This window comes from Portunus trituberculatus, chromosome 35 (assembly GCF_017591435.1).
Source record: "Portunus trituberculatus isolate SZX2019 chromosome 35, ASM1759143v1, whole genome shotgun sequence".
Lineage (NCBI taxonomy): Eukaryota > Metazoa > Arthropoda > Malacostraca > Decapoda > Portunidae > Portunus > Portunus trituberculatus.
In genome coordinates this window covers 18776773-18799272 of record NC_059289.1, presented here as the reverse complement: position 1 = coordinate 18799272, position 22500 = coordinate 18776773, and the positions used below count along the sequence as shown (strand labels likewise).

Genomic DNA, 22500 nt, shown 5'->3' with positions numbered 1-22500 from the left:
ACAAGAACAAGAACAAAAACAACACAAACAACACCAATAAAGACACAAAGAAGCAAACACATAAAGAAGAGAAAGAAAGAAAGTTAAAAAAAAAAAAAATGAAAAGAGAGAAAAAAAAAGGTGTCTAATATAACTCACGAAATCTGAGGAAAGAAAACAGAAAACTAAAAAACAAAATTCCCACGAAACATTTTTTCCTTTTTAAACTTTTTTACTTTCAATGGAAACTTTAATTGGTTTATTCTTCTGCTACTAATTAAGGAAGCAGCGATACTCTTCCTCCCCCCCTCCCTCTCTACACCTCCAAAAAAGCCCCCGGTAGCCCCCCCCATCTCCTGTCACCCCTTTCCCTTCCCCCGCTACGCCTCCCAGGATTCTAAAACAGGCCAAGAACTTTAAACTCTTTCCTCCAATCTTCCTTCATCAAAGCCTTGTTTCCTAAGCCAATTTCGACACAATATCGGTATTGTCTTTAACTACCGACCCAGATTTTACACACCACTTCCTCCTTCTCCTCCTCCCCTTCTTCTTCTTTTTCTCTCCCTCTTCTTCTTCTTCTTCTTCTTCGTCTTCTTTCTCTCCCTCTTCTTCTTCTTCTTCTCCTCTCTCTCCTCTCTCTCTCTTCTTCTTCCTATCCTTCCTCCTCCTCCTCCTCCTCCTCTTCCTCCTCCTCCTCCTCCTCCTCCTCCTCCTCCTCTCTCCTCTCTCTCTCTTCTTCCTCCTCCTCCTCCTCCTCCTCCTCTCTCTTCTTCTCTCTCTCTCTTCTCTCTTCCTCTCCTCCTCCTCCTCCTCCTCCTCCTCCTCCTCCTCCTCCTCAGTCTTGCCCACGCTCTTGACCTGCGCAGACGTGTGACCTGACCTCCCGGGCCTGCCCTACCTAGCAGTACCAGCAGCCGCGCGCTAAGTTTTTCAGTTACTTTGTTTTAACCTGTAATCTTTCCTGTAACAGCGTAGAGTTCATACATATTACACAAAACACCTTGACGCGAACACAGTGTAACACGTCTTGTTTTGTCAGTACATAGATTTTCGCCTTTTCACCTGTTTACTTGTTTCTGGTAGTATTTTTGTACTTGTAGCTTGGGTACTGTTAGTTGTATTTTTTTATTGTCTTCTTGCAGGGCAAGTGTGACTTATTATTACTTTGATTCTGTGCTTTTATTGTGCTTCGTTCCGTGCCATTTCAGCAACAGGCTTCCCTGTGAGTATACGGCTACTATTCCCAAGGGGAATAAACACACCTACTCACACCTGTGCGGACTGCCTCTCAGGGGACCGGATTAAAACCCGCGGCGGCACTCGGCCACTAATCCCATAATTTCCTTCATTCCAGCCTCTCCAACTGTCGTTTTCGTTTTGATTTAAACCTTCTATTAATAATGCCTTCTGATTTGAAAGCTTGCAGAGACTGCCATGGCCGTTTTGCCAAGCAGTACTATGAAGACTTCTTTTCCAGACCTGTCTGCAGACTGTGTGACACCCGTTCTCGTCTCGAGGAAGCTGTGGAGGAGGGAAACAGGAAGTATGCCGAACTAAAAAGTAACTTTGATTCATTGCAGGATACCCAAACAAGTCTAGCAGAAGCAGTAGCAGAAGGTAACAACAGGTACACTGAACTAAAAAATAGATTTGATACCCTACAGGAATTTGTCACAGCGAACATTGGACGGAGCGCCACGACTGCCAGTCTGCCACACACTTCCGTAGCCCCAGCCACACCTGACTCTCGCTCACGCCCGTCCCTCCCCCAGGATCCTGCCTTCATACCAGTCAGAAATGGAGCGAGGCGAGACACGCGACGCACTCACCTCCCCCTAACGACTTACAATCGCTTCTCTATTCTCAGTGAACAGGTGGAAGAAACACAGGAGACCAGACTTGTGGGGGATTCCATCATCCGAGGCCAACTAGAAGAATTCTGTGGACGTGTGCCATCTCGTAGACGACGCTACTGCCTTCCAGGAGCCACACTCCGTGACATCACGGACTGTGTTGAGGACGTGACAAAGGACGCCACTAATGATACACTTTATGTCATCCACGCAGGTACAAATGACGTCCACCGCTCCCGCTCAGAAGAACTGATGGAGAAGTACAAGGAGATGATCAAGAAATACAAGACTAAATCAAGAAATATTGTAATTTCAGGTATTCTCCCGAGGATCAACGCGGACGCACGTTTCTATAACCTTGCTTTCAGTACTAATAACAGATTGAAGACTCTTTGCCAACAGGAAAACGTCGAGTTTCTTAACATGTGGAATGACTTCTATAATGAACACAAATTATTTCACAGAGACGGTCTCCACCTAAATGCAGTGGGAGCAGCCAGGATGGGGAGATTAATTCATGATAAAGTTTGTCTCCACAGATCAAAAACGTGCAGGTGGCAGAAGGAACTTCAGCGTCGTAAGTTCATCTTCAGATTCAGGCAAGATCAGAGCTTGCTATTTCAATGCCCGTAGTTTACGAAATAAATTTAATGAGCTCCAAGCTCTTATACATCAAGAAAACTATGACATCATCGGCATCACAGAAACTTGGATTAATACAACACACAGAGATTACCTCGCAGAATACTCACTTGATGGCTATAACATTTTTAGTAGCGAAAGATCTCACCGTACAGGGGGCGGTGTAATGTTTTACGTTAAAAGTAATCTTCGTGCTCGTGTGATGCCAACTTCAACCATTGCAAACATAGATGTCAATTTCATTCATATAGAAAATAAATCCCGAAGAATATCATTAGGTCTCGTCTATCGTCCTCCAGCCCAGTCACCCGCCACAGACGAACAATTGTATGAACAAATCGCGGACATTTGCTGCGTAAACAATTGCATAATTATGGGAGATTTTAACCTTCCAGTCACAAGGTGGGGCGAACCACTGACAGCTCACGCTGGCCAGCAGCTGTATAATAGCATGCTTGAAAGCTCCCTCCACCAACACATCAAGCATCCGACAAGAGGAAACAATATCCTTGATATCGTTCTAACAAATGATGAGAATACTATTGAAAATGTGGAAATTGGACCAGAATTCAGTTCCAGCGATCATCGCACCTTAAAATTCACCATAAATTTTGACAAAGGAAAAGTGAATGAAAGTAAAGAAAAAGTGCCAGACTATCGGCGTGCAAACTACACAAGACTCCGTATGCAGCTTGCATCCATTGACTGGAATATACTGCTGGAAACACCAGATGTAGATAAGACATGGGAGGTGTTTGCTGAAAAGATAAATGATACAGCTAAGATGTGTATACCACTAAGAAACAGAAGGAAAATACTAAACACCAAACCGAAATGGTGGAATAATGAAATTAAAAGCTGTCTTCTAGCAAAGAAAGAAGCATACAACAAATACAAATTAACACAGCATAATAATGATAAATTAGAGCATGACAGATTGCGTAGAAAAGCAAAAAAGTTGATAAAAAGCAGCAAAAAATCTGTAGAAGCTCAGATCGCAAACTCCTGTAAAACCAACCCAAAGGAATTTCACAGTTATGTAAAATCCAAAAGAGTCTTAGCCTCAACAATTGGTCCACTCATAACAGAAAACGGAAACCAAATAGATAACGAAGTTGAAATGGCAAACGTCCTAAATAGATTCTTCTCAACAGTCTTCACGACTGAAGATGTCCAAAATAGTCTGCCCATGCCAGAGCCTCAGGCACAAGGCAAAACACTGCCTGACTTCATAGTTACAGAAAATGAAATCCTCACAGTCATGAACAGCATGAACGTAAACAAAACGCCTGGACCAGACAAGATATCACCCAGGCTTCTCAAAGAAGCGAAAAATGAGCTCGTGAAACCACTCACGATTATATTCAATAAAACTTTACAAGCAGGAAAGTCCCCAGGAGTGGAAGCTAGCAAATGTCACGCCCATTTTCAAGAAAGGAAATAAATCACTCCCAGCTAATTACAGACCAATCAGCCTTACTTCAGTAGTGTGCAAGCTGATGGAAACGATAATCAGAGATAAGATTGTCAAATTTTTAGAAGAAAATAAGATCATGAAGGATTCACAACATGGTTTCAGAAACAAGAGATCCTGCTTAACAAACCTACTAGACTTCTTTTATGAAGTTTTTAACTCGTATGACGAGACAAAAGCAGTGGATGTTATTTATCTTGATTTCCAGAAAGCTTTCGACACTGTCCCTCACAAGAGGCTAATCAGCAAAGTAAAAGCTCACGGCATAGCTGGAAATACCCTGAAATGGCTGGAAGACTGGCTCTCTGACAGAAAGCAACGAGTTGTTATAAATGGAAAAGAATCAGAGTGGCACAATGTGAAAAGTGGTGTTCCTCAAGGCTCTGTATTAGGACCAGTTCTTTTCATTGTTTATATTAATGATATTGATGAAGGAATCACTTGTAAAATAAGCAAATTCGCGGACGACACCAAAATAATGAGCAAAGTTACATCAACGTCACAATGGCAAGAACTACAGTGTGACTTAAATAAACTGACACGCTGGGCAGAAAAATGGCAAATGAAATTCAATATAGAAAAGTGTAAAGTCTTACACATTGGAAGTAACAATGTACAAGCAAAATACGTAATGAGTAATGTACCTCTGGAAAGTGCTGAGAATGAAAAAGATCTTGGTGTTGTGGTGTCTAAAGATCTCAAGCCGAGCAAACACTGCACAGAAGCAGTAAAGAATGCAAATAAATTAGTTGGGTTCATTGGAAGAACCTTTGAATTTAAATCAGAAAAAGTTATCCTTACTTTATATAACTCATTGGTGCGTCCTCAGCTTGAATACTGTGTGCAGTTCTGGTCACCATATTACAGAAAAGACATTGAAAAACTGGAAAGGATCCAGCGTAGAGTGACCAAGATGATTCCGAGATTGAGAAACAAGCCGTATGAGGAACGACTGGAAGCATTAAATTTATTCAGCTTAACAAAGCGCAGGATAAGAGGAGACCTAATCGAAGTTTTCAAAATTTTTCAGGGATACAACAACCTTGATGTCAATAAATATTTTACTATTGATCATTCCACCATAACAAGGAATAATGGATTTAAAATTACACCAAAACGCTTTAAAACCCACGAGGCAAAGCACTTTTTCTTTAATAGAATAGTTAACATTTGGAATAAGCTTCCTTCAGAAATAGTAAACAGTACTTCCATTGCATCATTCAAAAACAAAATTGATAAATATTTAAAGAATAACCCCAACAAGCTCTCTTCTTGTCTGAATAATTAAACATGATACTATATTAACTTTCTTATAGATAGATATGTAGAGTTCACCGTAGGGTGAATAATAGAATCTCCTTTCATCCTTTCCTGTGAAAATTCCATGTCAGTTTTTCCATACTGCATGGTACTTTTCCAAGCTATTTTCCATGCCAGCGAAAGCTGGAGGGAGTGGTGGGTGGGAGGAGCCTTCTCCTGTACTGTCCTGTCTCTCTTATCTGTAGCCAGTTAGAAGTAGTTACCAAACAGCCTCGAAAGGACCAACAGGTCTGTTGCTGTTTGGCTTTCCTTTGCATTAAAGTGAATGAAAGTAAAGAAAAAGTGCCAGACTATCGGCGTGCAAACTACACAAGACTCCGTATGCAGCTTGCATCCATTGACTGGAATATACTGCTGGAAACACCAGATGTAGATAAGACATGGGAGGTGTTTGCTGAAAAGATAAATGATACAGCTAAGATGTGTATACCACTAAGAAACAGAAGGAAAATACTAAACACCAAACCGAAATGGTGGAATAATGAAATTAAAAGCTGTCTTCTAGCAAAGAAAGAAGCATACAACAAATACAAATTAACACAGCATAATAATGATAAATTAGAGCATGACAGATTGCGTAGAAAAGCAAAAAAGTTGATAAAAAGCAGCAAAAAATCTGTAGAAGCTCAGATCGCAAACTCCTGTAAAACCAACCCAAAGGAATTTCACAGTTATGTAAAATCCAAAAGAGTCTTAGCCTCAACAATTGGTCCACTCATAACAGAAAACGGAAACCAAATAGATAACGAAGTTGAAATGGCAAACGTCCTAAATAGATTCTTCTCAACAGTCTTCACGACTGAAGATGTCCAAAATAGTCTGCCCATGCCAGAGCCTCAGGCACAAGGCAAAACACTGCCTGACTTCATAGTTACAGAAAATGAAATCCTCACAGTCATGAACAGCATGAACGTAAACAAAACGCCTGGACCAGACAAGATATCACCCAGGCTTCTCAAAGAAGCGAAAATGAGCTCGTGAAACCACTCACGATTATATTCAATAAAACTTTACAAGCAGGAAAGTCCCCAGGAGTGGAAGCTAGCAAATGTCACGCCCATTTTCAAGAAAGGAAATAAATCACTCCCAGCTAATTACAGACCAATCAGCCTTACTTCAGTAGTGTGCAAGCTGATGGAAACGATAATCAGAGATAAGATTGTCAAATTTTTAGAAGAAAATAAGATCATGAAGGATTCACAACATGGTTTCAGAAACAAGAGATCCTGCTTAACAAACCTACTAGACTTCTTTTATGAAGTTTTTAACTCGTATGACGAGACAAAAGCAGTGGATGTTATTTATCTTGATTTCCAGAAAGCTTTCGACACTGTCCCTCACAAGAGGCTAATCAGCAAAGTAAAAGCTCACGGCATAGCTGGAAATACCCTGAAATGGCTGGAAGACTGGCTCTCTGACAGAAAGCAACGTGTTGTTATAAATGGAAAAGAATCAGAGTGGCACAATGTGAAAAGTGGTGTTCCTCAAGGCTCTGTATTAGGACCAGTTCTTTTCATTGTTTATATTAATGATATTGATGAAGGAATCACTTGTAAAATAAGCAAATTCGCGGACGACACCAAAATAATGAGCAAAGTTACATCAACGTCACAATGGCAAGAACTACAGTGTGACTTAAATAAACTGACACGCTGGGCAGAAAAATGGCAAATGAAATTCAATATAGAAAAGTGTAAAGTCCTACACATTGGAAGTAACAATGTACAAGCAAAATACGTAATGAGTAATGTACCTCTGGCAAGTGCTGAGAATGAAAAGATCTTGGTGTTGTGGTGTCTAAAGATCTCAAGCCGAGCAAACACTGCACAGAAGCAGTAAAGAATGCAAATAAATTAGTTGGGTTCATTGGAAGAACCTTTGAATTTAAATCAGAAAAAGTTATCCTTACTTTATATAACTCATTGGTGCGTCCTCAGCTTGAATACTGTGTGCAGTTCTGGTCACCATATTACAGAAAAGACATTGAAAAACTGGAAAGGATCCAGCGTAGAGTGACCAAGATGATTCCGAGATTGAGAAACAAGCCGTATGAGGAACGACTGGAAGCATTAAATTTATTCAGCTTAACAAAGCGCAGGATAAGAGGAGACCTAATCGAAGTTTTCAAAATTTTTCAGGGATACAACAACCTTGATGTAAATAAATATTTTACTATTGATCATTCCACCATAACAAGGAATAATGGATTTAAAATTACACCAAAACGCTTTAAAACCCACGAGGCAAAGCACTTTTTCTTTAATAGAATAGTTAACATTTGGAATAAGCTTCCTTCAGAAATAGTAAACAGTACTTCCATTGCATCATTCAAAACAAAATTGATAAATATTTAAAGAATAACCCCAACAAGCTCTCTTCTTGTCTGAATAATTAAACATGATACTATATTAACTTTCTTATAGATAGATATGTAGAGTTCACCGTAGGGTGAATAATAGAATCTCCTTTCATCCTTTCCTGTGAAAATTCCATGTCAGTTTTTTCCATACTGCATGGTACTTTTCCAAGCTATTTTCCATGCCAGCGAAAGCTGGAGGGAGTGGTGGGTGGGGAGGAGCCTTCTCCTGTACTGTCCTGTCTCTCTTATCTGTAGCCAGTTAGAAGTAGTTACCAAACAGCCTCGAAAGGACCAACAGGTCTGTTGCTGTTTGGCTTTCCTTTGTATTCCTTTGTATTCCTTTGTATTCCTTTGTATTCCTCTTCTTCTTCTTCTTCTTCTTCTTCTTGTGGTTTTACTTGTTTTTACTTCTTTTTAAATGTTTTTTTTTTTGTCTTAGCTATCTGTTATTATTATTCTAGAATGTAATGCATCATTTTTACTCTTATCTATTATTATCATTATTCTAAAATCTAATGCATTATTTTTACCTTTTTGTATGTTAATAACTCATGTAAAGAATAGCCATGGTTAATGGAAATAAAGTGATTCTTCTTCTTCTTCTTCTTCTTCCTCCTCCTCCTCTTCCATCTCCTTCTTTCTTTTTTTCTTCTTCTTCTTTATCACGTCAATTTTTTTCTCTTACTTCTTTTTTTTCTTATTCTCTATCTCGTCTATCTTCTTCCTTCTTCTCCTCCTTCGCTTTATTTTTCTTCTTATTCTCTATCTCATCTATTTTCTTCCTTCTCCTCCTCCTCCTTTCTTTCTTTTTCTTTTCTTCTTGTTCTCTTCTCCTCCATTTCTTCTCCTTTCTTTTCTTACTTATTTTCTACATCATCTACTTTCTTCCTTCTTCTCTTCCTTCCTTCTTTCTTTCTTTCTTTCTTATTCTCTACCTCTTCTATTTCTCCTATTCTTCTTTCTTTCTTTTCTCTTTATTATCTAACTCGTCTATTTCTTTTCTCCTTCCTCCACCTCCATCTCCTTCATTTTCTTCTTATTCTCTTCCTCGTCCCCTCTTGGGTATGTTTTATTTCTTCCTCTTCTCTTTCTTCTTCTTTTCCTTTTCCTTATCTTTCTGCTCTCCCTTCTTTCTTTTCTTTCTCTCTTCCTCGTTCTCTCCTATGTTTCTTCACCTTCATTTCTTCTTCCTTCTTATCCTCTTTCTTATTCCTTCTCCTCTTCCCTTTTCTTATTTCTTCCTGTTCTTCATCTCTTTTCTTAGCTTTACTCTTGCATCTCTCTTCTTCTTCCTTATCCTTCTTTCTCCTCTTCTTCCTTTTTATCTAACTTTTCCACATCCCTTATTATTTAATCTTCTTTCTTCTCTTTTTTTCCTTTTCTCCTCTTCCTTCTTCTTATCTTTCTCTTCAACTTTCCTTGCTCTCTAACCTCCTCCTCCTTCTTCTCCTCTTTATCTTACTACTTCCCTCTTCCTGTCTTCTCTAACTTGTCCCCTCTTCTCTTAACATTATTCTCCTTACCTCCCTTTCCCCCCTTCTTCTCCTCCTCTTCTTCTTCCTCCTCTTTCTCCTCTTATTTATCTCACTCTTCCCTTCCCCTCAATGTTCGTTAACTTGTTCCTTCTACTCCTAACTTTACTTAGTTTCTTACCCCCGTCCTCCTCCTCCTCCTCCTCCTCCTCCTCCTCCTCCTCCTCCTCCTCTTCTTCTTCCTCCATGTTCTCTCACTTGTCTCTCTCCTCCTTCCTCTTGCTAGCGAATGGAGAGACGTGAGGAGGAAGCAAAGTTGTGATCCGTTAACCTAAAGCCCCAAGGAGGAGGAGGAGGAGGAGGAGGAGGAGGAGGAGGAGGAGGAAGAAGAAGACGATATTGATGTTGCCTCGCGTATTGATGATGTATATAAAAGAGGAGGAGGAGGAGGAGGAGGAGGAGGAGGAGGAGGAGGAGGAGGAGGAGGAGGAGGAAGAGCAGGAGGAAAGTTCGATACTACACCTGAGTTAATTACTTTAATGGCCTTCTACAGGTGTGCTTACGGCCGGTCATCACCCACGCCATTACGTACACACACACACACACACACACACACACACACACACACACACACACACACACACACACACCAATCAATACTGGAGGCTGGCGCGGCAGAACAAGTCATCCAGTCATACATTACGAAGCTCAGCGGACGGAAAACTGACTGACACATGGACGGGAAGCGACAGAATGGCAGTGTGGTGTCCAAAAGCGCCTGTGTCCCTGTCTGCTCTTGTCTATTCCTGCCTGCTTCCGTCTATTCCCAGCCATCCATCGCCAAATGTTTCAGGTGGTTTGTTTATCTGTGTGACTGTTTCTCAGCGGTTCACCTGTCTGTCTCGGTGATGCAGGACAGGTGTGCAAGGCTCGGTAAGGCTGGGAATGTCTAGTTGAAGGTATAATTAGTGTTCCCGCCATCTGCCGGTGATGGGACACATTAGTGACGACAGCAGCGCCATCTATCGGTAAGCGGGACGCGTCTCTGGTGATGAGGCCTCGTGACGCCGCGATGCAGAGGCGTGTGTGGACAGGAATGCCGCACTGGCCGCTCCATCACTCAACATTGAACATTCTGGTGACAAAGTGTCTCTCAACATCACCGCTGGTAGTACACACGCGCCACAGTTTGACAACCCGCCCCGTAAAGCGGCGGGAAGTGGAGTGAGTGAGTGAGTGAGTGAGTAACAAACAAAAAGCCACAAGCCTTCCCATCTCGAAAACACACTCAGTGAAAAGTTTGCGGCGGTAATTGAGAGAAACAGGAAAAGTCTGGCGGGAACGCAGCCCGGGGACGCCGCCCCAGGACTTGTTGGACACAGACATACACACACACACACACTCACCTCACAACGCTGTGGATGAGCTGCTGCGCCTGTTCTGGTGATGGAGGCGGCCAGTCTTCCCGCGGAAGGTGGGGGGCGGGGCTCCAGAGGGCGCCTACCAGGCCAGGAGGGGGTGGCGGGGGGTAGGGCAGGTACTGTGGCGGCAGGCAGTCTGCGGGATGGAGGTAGTCTGGGGGCGGGGGTTCTGGAGGGTAGGGGCCTGGGGCGCCATGAAGGGCAGCAGCATGGGGTCCCCGGGATAGGCCAGGTCGTAGTGGCCGAGGCGGTAGGGCGGGTAGTCCAGGGGAATGAAGGGCGGGCCCACGGGGTGGCCGGGGGGCACGGGGGACAGCGTGCCGGGGGAGGCGGGGCCGCCGGGCATGGGCGGATAGTGCATCAGGTGTGGGAAGCGGACTGGGTCCTGCGGGAGTGGGTACGGGTATGGCTCGTCCACGTAGCGCGGGTCCAGCAAACGCGGGTCCAGCAGGCTGGGGTCCATGAGGCGCGGGTCCACGTAGCGGGGATCGTAGAGGCGGGGATCGTATGGCCCCGCGTCGTACAGTCGCCGGTCCATCATGGGGTCTGCCAGTGGCTGGTCCAGCCAGCGGTCTGAAGACCTGGACCGTCGCCGCCGCGCCTCCTGCTGCTCAGGGCGCCGCGCCTCCACCTCTCCTGAGCGACTTTTCCTCAAGTGACGCGCCTCACGTCCCGCGCCGCCACGCACACTCTCTCGTGACCTGCCGCGGCTGCCGTCTCGCGGGGCGCGGCGTGGGTCAGGACCGGCCAGGTCACCAGAGCTGGAGGACACGTCGTCGCAGCGCAGTCTGGCGTCCTCGCTGCGCTGGCGGCGCGGCTGGCGGCGGCTGTCCTCTTCATGGCGTCTGCTACGCGCCCTGTCTTCTGACACTTGGCGACGGCCGCCGCGGGCAGTGGGTGAGGTGAGGAGGGCGGGGGTGTCGGGCAGGGGCGGAGCGGGGCAGGCCACATCGGGGCTGATCTCCTGGTACTCGTGGCTGGAGGGTGAGGTGCTGCCGGATCCGCGCCTGCCGGTGCGAGTCTTGCGGGGCAGCTCGGGAGCCGCCTCCCGGGGCTTAAGCGAGCGATCCACGGGGGGCGGCGTGGCGGGGCCCGCGTCAGGGACATCGCTGCTGCAGCCGTCCTCGGTGGTGTCTGTGCCCACGTCATCAAACTCTGACAGGATCCTGTCCAACACGTCCAGGCTCTGGCGCACGTCCTCGCTGCTGTGGGAAGAGAGAGAGAGAGGCTGTCAGTGGCTGTATACACACACACACACACACACACACACACACACACACACACACACATCACCATAATTCTCCACACCACACGTTTTATTTCTTTCGGTTAATCTGCACTTTATGGCGTGGCAGTCAGCCGGCCGCTGTTCCGCGCCGCTAGTGACGGACTGACTGTATCGCGGGGCGGGGCGGCACTGTCTGCCCACAGCCTGCCGCCCACCACAGCCATCCCTCAGCCATCCGTCTGTCCGCCGCGCCTCCCCTCGCGCCCCTCACCACATCCTGTACACAACTTTAACTCGATGAGGAGGGGCGAGCAGGAGGAGGATATGGAGGAGAGAGGAGGGGAGGAAAGGAAGAAAGGAGGGACAGCCAGTGAGAGGGGAGGAGAGATGGAGAGGAAGGGATATAGGTACTCTGGCGTATTGGTCCATTGAAGGTAGCGACGCCAAGCCCTCCGGTACTTTTCTTGTGACATATTTACACCTCCTCCTCCTCCTCCTCGTCTTCCTCTTCCTCTTCAAAACTGACGGCCACCCCAGTCGTTCTCCCAGCCACCAACGTCACCACAAAACACGCCCTTCTTTCACCCCAACGGCGCGTGAGAGAGAGAGAGAGAGAGAGAGAGAGAGAGAGAGAGAGAGAGAGAGAGAGAGAGAGAGAGAAATGAGGGAAATAAAACTGTCAGTGTATACACACACACACACACACACACACACACACACACACACACACACACACACACACACACACACACACACAACTCAAGTCTCAAGTCTCTCTCTCTCTCTCTCTCTCTTTCTCTCTCTCTCTCTCTCTCTCAGTAACCTTTTCTCCAGCGAATGAGAAAGAGGGAGAGATGGAGGGAGAAAGTGAAAGGAGGAAGAGAAGCAGAGAGAGAGAGAGAGAGAGAGAGAGAGAGAGAGAGAGAGAGAGAGAGAGAGAGAGAGATATGAAGGAGGTTGGAGGAGATAAGAGGGTGAGAAAGAGAATGAGAAAGGGAGAGAGGGAAGGAAAGAGGGAGATAGGAAGGCAATCAGATATAAAGAGGCGATGTGAGGAGGAGGAGGAGGAGGAGGAGGAGGAGGAGGAGGAGGAGGAGGAAACAGTAGCGTGGGAGAAGAAGAAAACAGAAGCAGTGAAGGAGGGAGAAGTGGAGAGAAGAGGCGTGAGAAAGAGAGGGAGAGGAAGAGGGACAGGAAGAGGGAGAGAGAAAGAAAAAGAGAAGAGGGAGATACAAATGAAAGAACACAAAGACTCGCGGTGAATGAAACGAGAGAGAGAGAGAGAGAGAGAGAGAGAGAGAGAGAGAGAGAGAGAGAGAGAGAGAGAGAGAGGACTCAATCAAGCGACTAATAGCGACCATTACGCGACTCGTATTTTAGAACAACGTCACCAAGCACTCTCTCTCTCTCTCTCTCTCTCTCTCTCTCTCTCTCTCTCTCTCTCGTAAGCGTTAATTAATTATCTACTGTTACAAAAATATGTGACCAGGTAGTGGTGGTGGTGGTTGTGGAGGAGGAGGAATAGGAGGAGGAATACAAAGGAAAGACCAAGCAACAACAGACCCTGGGGTCCTTATTAGGCTGCTTGGTTAACTATTCTATACTAACTACACACTGTGAGAGACAGGACAGCAAAGGAGAAGGCTCCTCCCCACCCACCCATCCCACCAGCCGAAGCCGGCCGGAAAAGGAAAGGCACCATGTGGTATTGAAAAACCAAATGGAATTTTAGAGGATAGAGAAAAGAAGTTGTAATCTACGTCTACTCTTGTTTGTGGGGGACTATGTAGGTGCTTGACGGTTATGTAGTGAGGTGAATGTGCGTGTGGGTGGAGTCACAGTGTGGATGCCGGAGGGGTGGTGCGGCAGCCTTGCCTGGCGCTTTCAAGGAAGGCAGCATTCAATCAGGCCCCAGCTCCGTTCACTTCACTGAGTAAGCGTACTTTCCCTTGGAGGGACGCCGTACACTGATTTCCCCCTGCAACATTGATCCCTGGTTGTCCCGATGGTGATAAGAAATTAACAGGACCATAGACAAACACAACCCTTCACAGGTCGAAAGTGGGAGTAGTGACCGTTAACTCAGGGTTATCTGTGAGTGTAAGTAGAGTAGGCAGTAGTCACCTGCCGCCCGGTGGAATACTCCAGGAGAGGTACTTACGGGGATGTAGGCAGTGCTGCAGACTGAGTGATTCCCCGTGTCCTCTCTTCCCGGTTCCCTTTGTGGTCTCATTTATACAATTGAGCAGCTGCAGCCTGCCCTCTAAAGACAACTTCTACTACTTCCTACACTACACTACAACACCTTACACTTTTACACTCTCTTCAAATCAAAATTTAATAATGGCTTCACCACGCCCTGCCTCGGAGTCCCCTCTGGGAGGGACCATAAATGTCCCCAGGTCGGACTGCCCCTCTGCTGTCGACCTTGGGTGTCTTGACACTTCATCTAATACTTTCACTATCAATTTCTGCAACATTCGTGGCCTTCGTTCTAATTTTCAATCTGTGGAACACCACCTCTCCTCTACTAAACCTCATCTTCTCTTCCTAACTGAAACACAGTTGTCTGTGACTACTGACAGCAGCCCTTTTCTGTTCCCTCCTACTTGCTCTATCCTCATTTTCAATCCAAAGCTGGATGTTGCGCATACGTGCGTAACGACACCACTTGCTCTCGTGCCCACAATCTTGAATCTTCAGAATTTTCTACCATCTGGCTAAGACTTCAATGTCACTCTCTAACTAAATTCATCTGTGCTGTATACCTCTCACCTAATTCCTCTGACTATGTAAAATTCTTTGACTATTTGACTTCCAAGGTGGAGCACATCTTATCTCACTTTCCTTTTGCTGAGATCTCCATTTTAGGGATTTCAATGTTCACCACCAGCTTTGGCTTTCATCTTCTTTCACTGACCAACCTGGTGAACAAACCTTCAACTTTGCTATCCTTCATGACCTAGAGCAGCTAGTGAAGTTCCCTACCCGTATTCCTGACCGCCTTGGAGACACGCCCAACATTCTTGATCTTTTCCTAACCTCCAACCCTTCTGCTTACTCTGTTAAACTTTCCTCTCCGTTGGGCTCCTCCGACCACAATCTAATTTCCGTTACCAGTTCTATCACTCCAGTGCAGCCTCAGGACCCGCCTAAGCGGAGGTGCTTCTGGCATTTTAACTCTGCTAAGTGGGAGGAACTAAGGCAGTACTATTCTGATTTCCTTGGGATGATTATTGTTTTCATGTCAGAGATCCTTCTCTTTGTGCCGAGCGCATAACAGAGGTGATTATCTCTGGCATGGAGCTATACATTCCTCATACTTTCTCTAACCCTAAAGCTAAAAAGCCTTGGTTTAACTCTGCTTGTTCTCGTGCTGTCAATGATAGAGAGGCGGCTCACAAACGGTTCCGTAGCCATCCAACTGCTGAAACTCATGCCCTATATATTTCTGCCCGTAATCATGCCAAATCTATTCTCCAACTTACTAAAACTCTTTCATCAATAGAAAATGTCAAAGTCTTTCCAATTCTAACTCCTCTCGAGATTTCTGGCATCTAGCCAATAATATCTCTAACAACTTTACTTCTTCGTCTTTCCTCCTTTACTTCATCCAGATGGCTCTACAGCTGTCTCTTCTTTTTCTAAAGCTGAACTCTTCGCTCAAACCTTTGCTACCAACTCAACTTTGGATGATTCTGGGCATATTCCTCCTACTCCTCCACCCTCTGACTACTTCATCCCTAAAATTAAAATTCTTTATAAAGACGTTTTCCTGGCCCTCTCTGGCCTTGATTCTCGGAAGGCTTACGGTCCGGATGGAGTCCCTCCTGTTGTTCTCAAAACTGTGCTTCCGAACTCGCTCACTGCCTGGTCAAACTCTTTCATCTGTGTCTCTACTTCTATTTATCCTTCTTGCTGGAAGTTTGCTCACATTCAACCTGTCCCTAAAAAGGTGACCACTCCAATCCTTCTAACTACCGCCCTATAGCTTTGATTTCCTGCCTTTCTAAAGCCTTTGAGTCTATCCTTAATAGGAAGATAATGAGGCATCTATCAGCTCACAACCTTCTCTCTGATTGCCAGTATGGTTTCCGTAAAGGCAGATCTACTGGTGATCTTCTTACTTTCCTAACTGAATCTTGGTCATCCTCTTTAGGGACTTCGGTGAAACCTTTGCTGTCGGCCTTGACATATCGAAAGCCTTCGATAGAGTCTGGCACAAATCTTTAATTTCTAAACTACCCTCCTACGGATTCTATCCTTCTCTCTGTACCTTCATCTCCAGTTTCCTTTCCGATCGTTCTATTGCTGCTGTAGTAGACGGTCACTGTTCTTCCCTAAAACTATCAACAGTGGTGTTCCACAGGGTTCTGTCCTATCACCCACTCTCTTTCTATTATTCATCAATGATCTCCTAAATCTGACTCAATGCCCTATCCACTCCTATGCTGATGATACCACCCTGCATTATTCAACAGCGTTCAACAGACGCCCAACCCAACAACAATTAAATGACTCAAGGCGAGATGCTATAGGACGCCTAACTTCTGATCTTTCACTTGTTTCTGATTGGGGCAGAGAAAACCTGGTTTTGTTCAATGCCTCAAAACTCAATTTCTACAACTATCTACTCGACATAACCTTCCAGACAACTATCCTCTCTTCTTCAATAACACTCAACTTCCCTCTCCTCTACATTAAACACACTCGGTCTATCCTTCACTAAAAATCTAAACTGGAAATTTCACATCTCTACTCTTGCTAAATCAGCTTCCAAGAAGTTAGGTGTCCTATGGCGTCTTCGTCCATTTTTCTCTCCTCCCAGCTGCTTGCTCTGTACAAGGGCCTTATCCGCCCGTGTATGGAGTATGGCTCTCATGTCTGGGGATCCACACACAGCTTTACTAAACAAGGTGGAATCTAAAGCTTTTCGTCTTATCAACTCTTCTCCTCTAACTGACTGTCTTGATTCTTTAAGTCACCGCCGCAATGTTGCATCTTTATCTGTCTTCTACCGCTGTTTTCATGCTGTCTGCTCTTCTGAACTTGCTAACTGCATGCCTTCCCCCTCCTGCGGCCTCGCTGCACAAGACTCTCTACTTCTTCTCATCCCTATTCTGTCCATCTTCCTAATGCAAGAGTTAACCAGTATCTTCACTCCTTCATTCCCTACACTGGTAAACTCTGGAACTCTCTACCTGTGTCTGTATTTCCACCTGCCTATGACTTAAACTCTTTCAAAAGAGGAGTGTCAAGACACCTCTTACGTTAACTGGACCCTCCTTTTAGATTTTTCTGTTTTTTCTCTTTCTACTTTTCTTTTAACAGGGCCTGGCAACCAGCGGGATTTTTTTTTTCCAACACTGTGTTTGCCCTTGGCCAGTGCCCTTGTAATGTAAAAAAAAAAAAAAAAAAAAAAAAAAAAAATAGTATAGTGTAATGTAAATGTGGACACAGTGTAGAGGTAAAGAGGTGGTGCGGCAGCCTTGCCTGGCGCTTTCAAGAGAGGCAGCAGTCAATCAGGCCCCAGCTCCGTTCAGTCCACTGTAAAAGTGTACTTCCCACTAAGGGGTGCCGCACACTACATGGTTACCCCCCGCAGCAGTGACCCCTGGTACTTTAATTCCCGATGATGATCACTACTGTCAGGGCTCCTGACTTTCCACAGCCCGTCACAGGTCGAGAGTAGTAGTAGTGACCGTTAACTCGGGGCTGTATATGTCGCGTAAGTGTATTCGCGAAACACCCCGCAATTCACGATCTGAGGCATATTTCTTTATGGACAGCGCAAATTACTCGGAGGTAAACAGTGACAACCGGGGATTAGTTTCGAAATATTTGTCAAGACGAATTTTGAATGTCTAAATAGTACCTGAATCAACTACGTTCGATGGCAAACCGTTCCAAATATTGATAATGCGATTAAAGAAAAAATGTTTGGCTTCGTTTGTTTTAAATAGCTTTCCTATTATCTTGAAACCGTTGTTTCTGGTGAAATTTGACCGGTCAAGCGTTGGGAAGTTATCAAGATTCATATTCGTAAATCCCTTAAATATTTTGAAGAGTGTGATAAGGTCTCCTCGTAATCGACGTTTGGAAAGAGTAAATAAATTTAGTTCTTTAAGCCGTTCCTCGTATGGTTTATTACGTAATCTTGGAACCATTTTAGTTTATCGACGCTGTATTCTTTCTAGTTTTTCAATGTCTTTCTTATAATAGGGTGACCAAAATTGTACGTTATATTCAATGTGCGGCCATACGAGTGAATTATATAAAGTTAATACTATCTCTTCCGTTTTGAATGTGAATGATCTTCCGATAAAGCCGACTAATTTATTTGCGATTTTCACAACTTCGGTGCATTGATTACTTTGAGGTCAGCCGATATTACTACATCAAGATCTTTTTCTCTCTGTACGCTCTTTATGGAGGCATTCCCCATTGTGTAGTTCGCTCATGGATTACTATTTCCAATATGTAGAACATGACATTTGTCAAAATTGAAATTCATCAGCCACGTTTTAGACCATTCGACGAGGGTGTCTAAATCGTTCTGTAAAAGTTGACGCTGAGTTACTGAGTCCGCCCTGTTTGCAATTTTTGTATCATCCGCGAATTTTGATACTTTACAGTTAATATTTTCCTCGATGTCGTTTATATATATGATAAAAAGAATCGGTCGCAAGACTGATCCCTGAGGAACGCCACTACTTACGCTGATCCATTCTGACGAATTACCTTTTATTACTACACGCTGTTCACGGCCCGATAGACAGTCTTCGATCCATGTAACGAGATCGCCATTTATACCGTGAGCCTTTAGTTTATTGATGAGGCGTTTGTGGGGAACCTTATCGAACGCTTTTTGGAAATCTAAATAAATTATATCAACCGCCCTAGTGTCGTCGAACAGATTATATACGTGATGGAAAAAGTCGAGTAAGTTTGTAAGGCATGATCGCTTGTTTCTGAATCCGTGTTGAGAGTCCTTGATGATGTTATTACTTTCGAGGAATGCTACCGTTTTGTCTCTTATAAGCGATTCCATTTGTTTACCTACCACCGATGTGAGGCTTATCGGTCTATAATTTTGAGCTTCAGACTTGTTACCTTTTTTAAATATAGGTGTAACGTTCGCGAGTTTCCATTCGTCGGGTACTTTTCCAGTATTTAACGATTTACCAAACAGTATCGAAAGCGGTTTAGCTAATTCATTTTTAGCCTCTTTTAATATTCTTGGAGAAATTCTATCAGGGCCCGGCGTTTTGTTTACTTTAATTTTACTGATCGCTTGCAAAATTTCGTTTTCTTCAGAAAGACGTTATTACTTTGAATGCGAGGAGTCGGCTGTTGTTCTAAGTTAACTTCTGTGAATACGGTTGAGAAGTAGTTATTTAAGATATTTGTCATCATGGTATCGTTTTTAATGGGCCTATTTCTGATGGTAAGGTCTTTTTCTTTCTAATGTAGCTGAAAAATTCCTTGGGATTAGACTTACTGGAATTTGCAATGTGAAGCTCGAGGTTTTTCTTACTTCTCTTGATGAGTGCTTTGGTATTTCGGCGTAATCGGTCGTGTTCTATTTTATCACTGTTTATTTGAGTGAGCTTATATTTCTGAAATGCGCGTTTCTTAGCAAGGAGGCTATTTTTTATTTCCGTATTCCACCACTTCGGTTTTGAGTTAACGATCGAGCGCCCATTTCGTAGGGGAACAGATGCATCTATTGCTTTGCTAAGATTGAATGTATATATTAGCCATGCTTCGTTAATACTTATGTTTCCCGAGAGCTCAAGAGGAGGAGGAGGAGGAGGAGGAGGAGGAGGAGGAGGAGGAGGAGGAGGAGGAGGAGGAGGAGGAGGAGGAGGAGGAGGAAAAGGAGGAGGAGCAGGAGGAGGAGAGAGGAGGAGGAGGAGGAGGGGGAGAATTGCATTGAACGAACAATAGGCGAAGAGAAACACACACACACACACACACACACACACACACACACACACACACACACACACACACAGAGCAGAATCAGAAATAGAATGATGAAATAGATGAAATAAGAATAAAAATAAGAAAAAGAACAAGAAAAACAACAATAACGTTATATGTAAGAAAAAGAACCATAACAATGATAATAATAATAATAATAATAAAAATAATAATAATAATAACAATAGAGGAGAAGGAGGAGGATAAGGAAGAGATCTCAAGTTTCTCAATAAGGACCGTCTCTGGAGCTACAGAAAACTTAGAAGATAATGACTCTCTCTCTCTCTCTCTCTCTCTCTCTCTCTCTCTCTCTCTCTCTCTCTCTCCTATAAACCATTATTCATCATTATTATCTAACTTGTTACCGCCATCATCACCACCACTACTACTACTACTACTACTACTACTACTACTACTACTACTACTACTTCACTTTCTGAGGAGCCCTGAAGGAGGAGGAGGAGGAGGAGGAGGAGGAGGAGGAGGAGGAGGAGGAGGAGGAGGAGGAGGAGGAGGAGAGAGGAGGAGGAGAGAGGAAGAGGAGGAGGAGGAGAAGGAGAAGGAGAAAGGAAGAAGGGGGCGTATGGGATGAGAGAAGTTCATTTCCACCCAATTTACCTCTAATATCTCATCTCTCTCTCTCTCTCTCTCTCTCTCTCTCTCTCTCTCTCTCTCTCTCTCTCTCCAGTGTAGCATTCAATCATAAATAAAATTATGTACAAAAAATGGAATGGTACTATGCCAACAAGAGTACAATTGGAGGAGGAGGAGGACGATGGAAATTCATGACTTGGATAACATATAAGCTTGAGAGAGAGAGAGAGAGAGAGAGAGAGAGAGAGAGAGAGAGAGAGAGAGAGAGAGTAAAGAAAATGGAGAACAAAGAAAAGTTAAACAATATCTTGAGGAATTTGCTTTACTTATGTTGCAAGTGTGTGTGTGTGTGTGTGTGTGTGTGTGTGTGTGTGTGTGTGTGTGTGTGTGTGTGTGTGTGTGTGTGTAACCCACCCCGCCTGCTGGTCATCCAGCCAGTCTTCCCCATTACGGAGCGAGCTCAGAGCTCATAGACCGATCTTCGGGTAGGACTGAGACCACAACACACTCCACACACCGGGAAAGCGAGGCCACAACCCCTCCAGTTACATCCCGTACCTATTTACTGCTAGGTGAACACACCCCACACATTAAGAGACTTGCCCATTTGCCTCGCCGCTTACCGGGACTCGAACCCGGCCCTCTCGATTGCGAGTCGAGCGTGCTAACCACTACACTACGCGGTGTGTGTGTGTGTGTGTGTGTGTGTGTGTGTGTGTGTGTGTGTGTGTGTGTGTGTGTTCATGCGTAACTCACAATCTCTCAAGCAAGGTAGCATGTATGTATGTGTGTTTGTACGTTCACTCGTTACATGTAACTGTACACACACACACACACACACACACACACACACACACACACACACACACACACACACACATCTACTCACGCACGCACAGTCACGCTAAGATGAACGTGGCAGTGTGTACCATTACCAACACACACACACACACAGACACACACACCGTTTCTCAATCAGTCAGTCAGTCAGTCAGTCAGTCAAGCAGTAACTCTTACACACACACACACACACACACACACACACACACACACACACACAATCACCAAGAAGCGCAACAAACACATCAACAAATGGCGCAGAACTCGGACAAGTCTAGCAGATAATGACGCAACTCTCTCTCTCTCTCTCTCTCTCTCTCTCTCTCTTATCTGAGAGAAACGACAAGCCAGAGAGGAATTTTGAGCTTGAGTGAACCGCCGCTCTGGACTTTCCATTGAGAGAGAGAGAGAGAGAGAGAGAGAGAGAGAGAGAGAGAGAGAGAGAGAGAGAGAGAGAGAGAGAAAGGAGAATGATGGTAGACAAGAGAAAAAAAAGGAGGAAGAGGAGGAGGAGGAGGAGGAGGAGGAGGAGGAGGAGGAGGAGGAGGAGGAGGAGAGGAGGAGGAGGAGGAAGCCTGGATAAGTATATACCAGAAGAAATAGACGTGATGTGATGGAACGAAAAGGAAGGCAAGAAGAAGAAGAAGAAGAAGAAGAAGAAGAAGAAGAAGAAGAAGAAGAAGAAGAAGAAGAAGAAGAAGAAGAAGAAGAAGAAGAAGAAGAGAGAGAGAGAGAGAGAGAGAGAGAGAGAGAGAGAGAGAGAGAGAGAGAGAGAGAGAGAGAGAGAGAGAGAGAGAGTGAGAGAAGTTATGTACGGCAGACGGAAGAAAGGAATGATAATGAAGGGAGGAGAAGGGAGGAGAAGGGAAGAGAAGGGCGAAGGGAGCTGGAATGAAAGGGAGACTGAAATGGAATGTGGGGAAAGGGGAAGGAGGAAGGAGAAGAGGAAAGAGGGGAAGGGAGGGGAGAGCAACTCAGTAACTTAACAACTCAATAAGAATAATCTTTTTCACACCCCAAAGATTCTGTATCATCTAATTTACACACGAATAAAAGTAGAAGCAACGAGGAGGAGGAGGAGGAGGAGGAGGAGGAGGAGGAGGAGGAGGAGGAGGAGGAGGACTTCACTACTTTGAAAGGGCTCTGGTTTATAGAAGAAGTGTTTTGAATGGTACATCTATATTTTTATACTTCCAGTAACAGATTAACAAGATTTCTACATTGTGAACAGGAGAAGCACTCTTGAGAACCCGGCTTGTCATCTGTGTGGCCTTGGAGAGTAGTTGTGGTGAAAGAGAGAGAGACAGAGAGATAGAGAGCAAAGCGTTTCAG

The 22500-nt window shown here is 44.5% G+C and overlaps 1 protein-coding gene across 1 annotated transcript in view; it reads right to left on the bottom strand.

The window, feature by feature from the left end:
- The window catches only part of LOC123513326 (protein PRRC2A-like), a 137400-nt gene that overhangs the window by 71083 nt on the left and 43817 nt on the right, over positions 1 to 22500 (bottom strand). The window contains 2 exon segments of the mRNA XM_045270442.1: positions 10506 to 10702; positions 10705 to 11725. Of these exon segments, the coding sequence (XP_045126377.1) occupies positions 10506 to 10702; positions 10705 to 11725 (1218 nt within the window).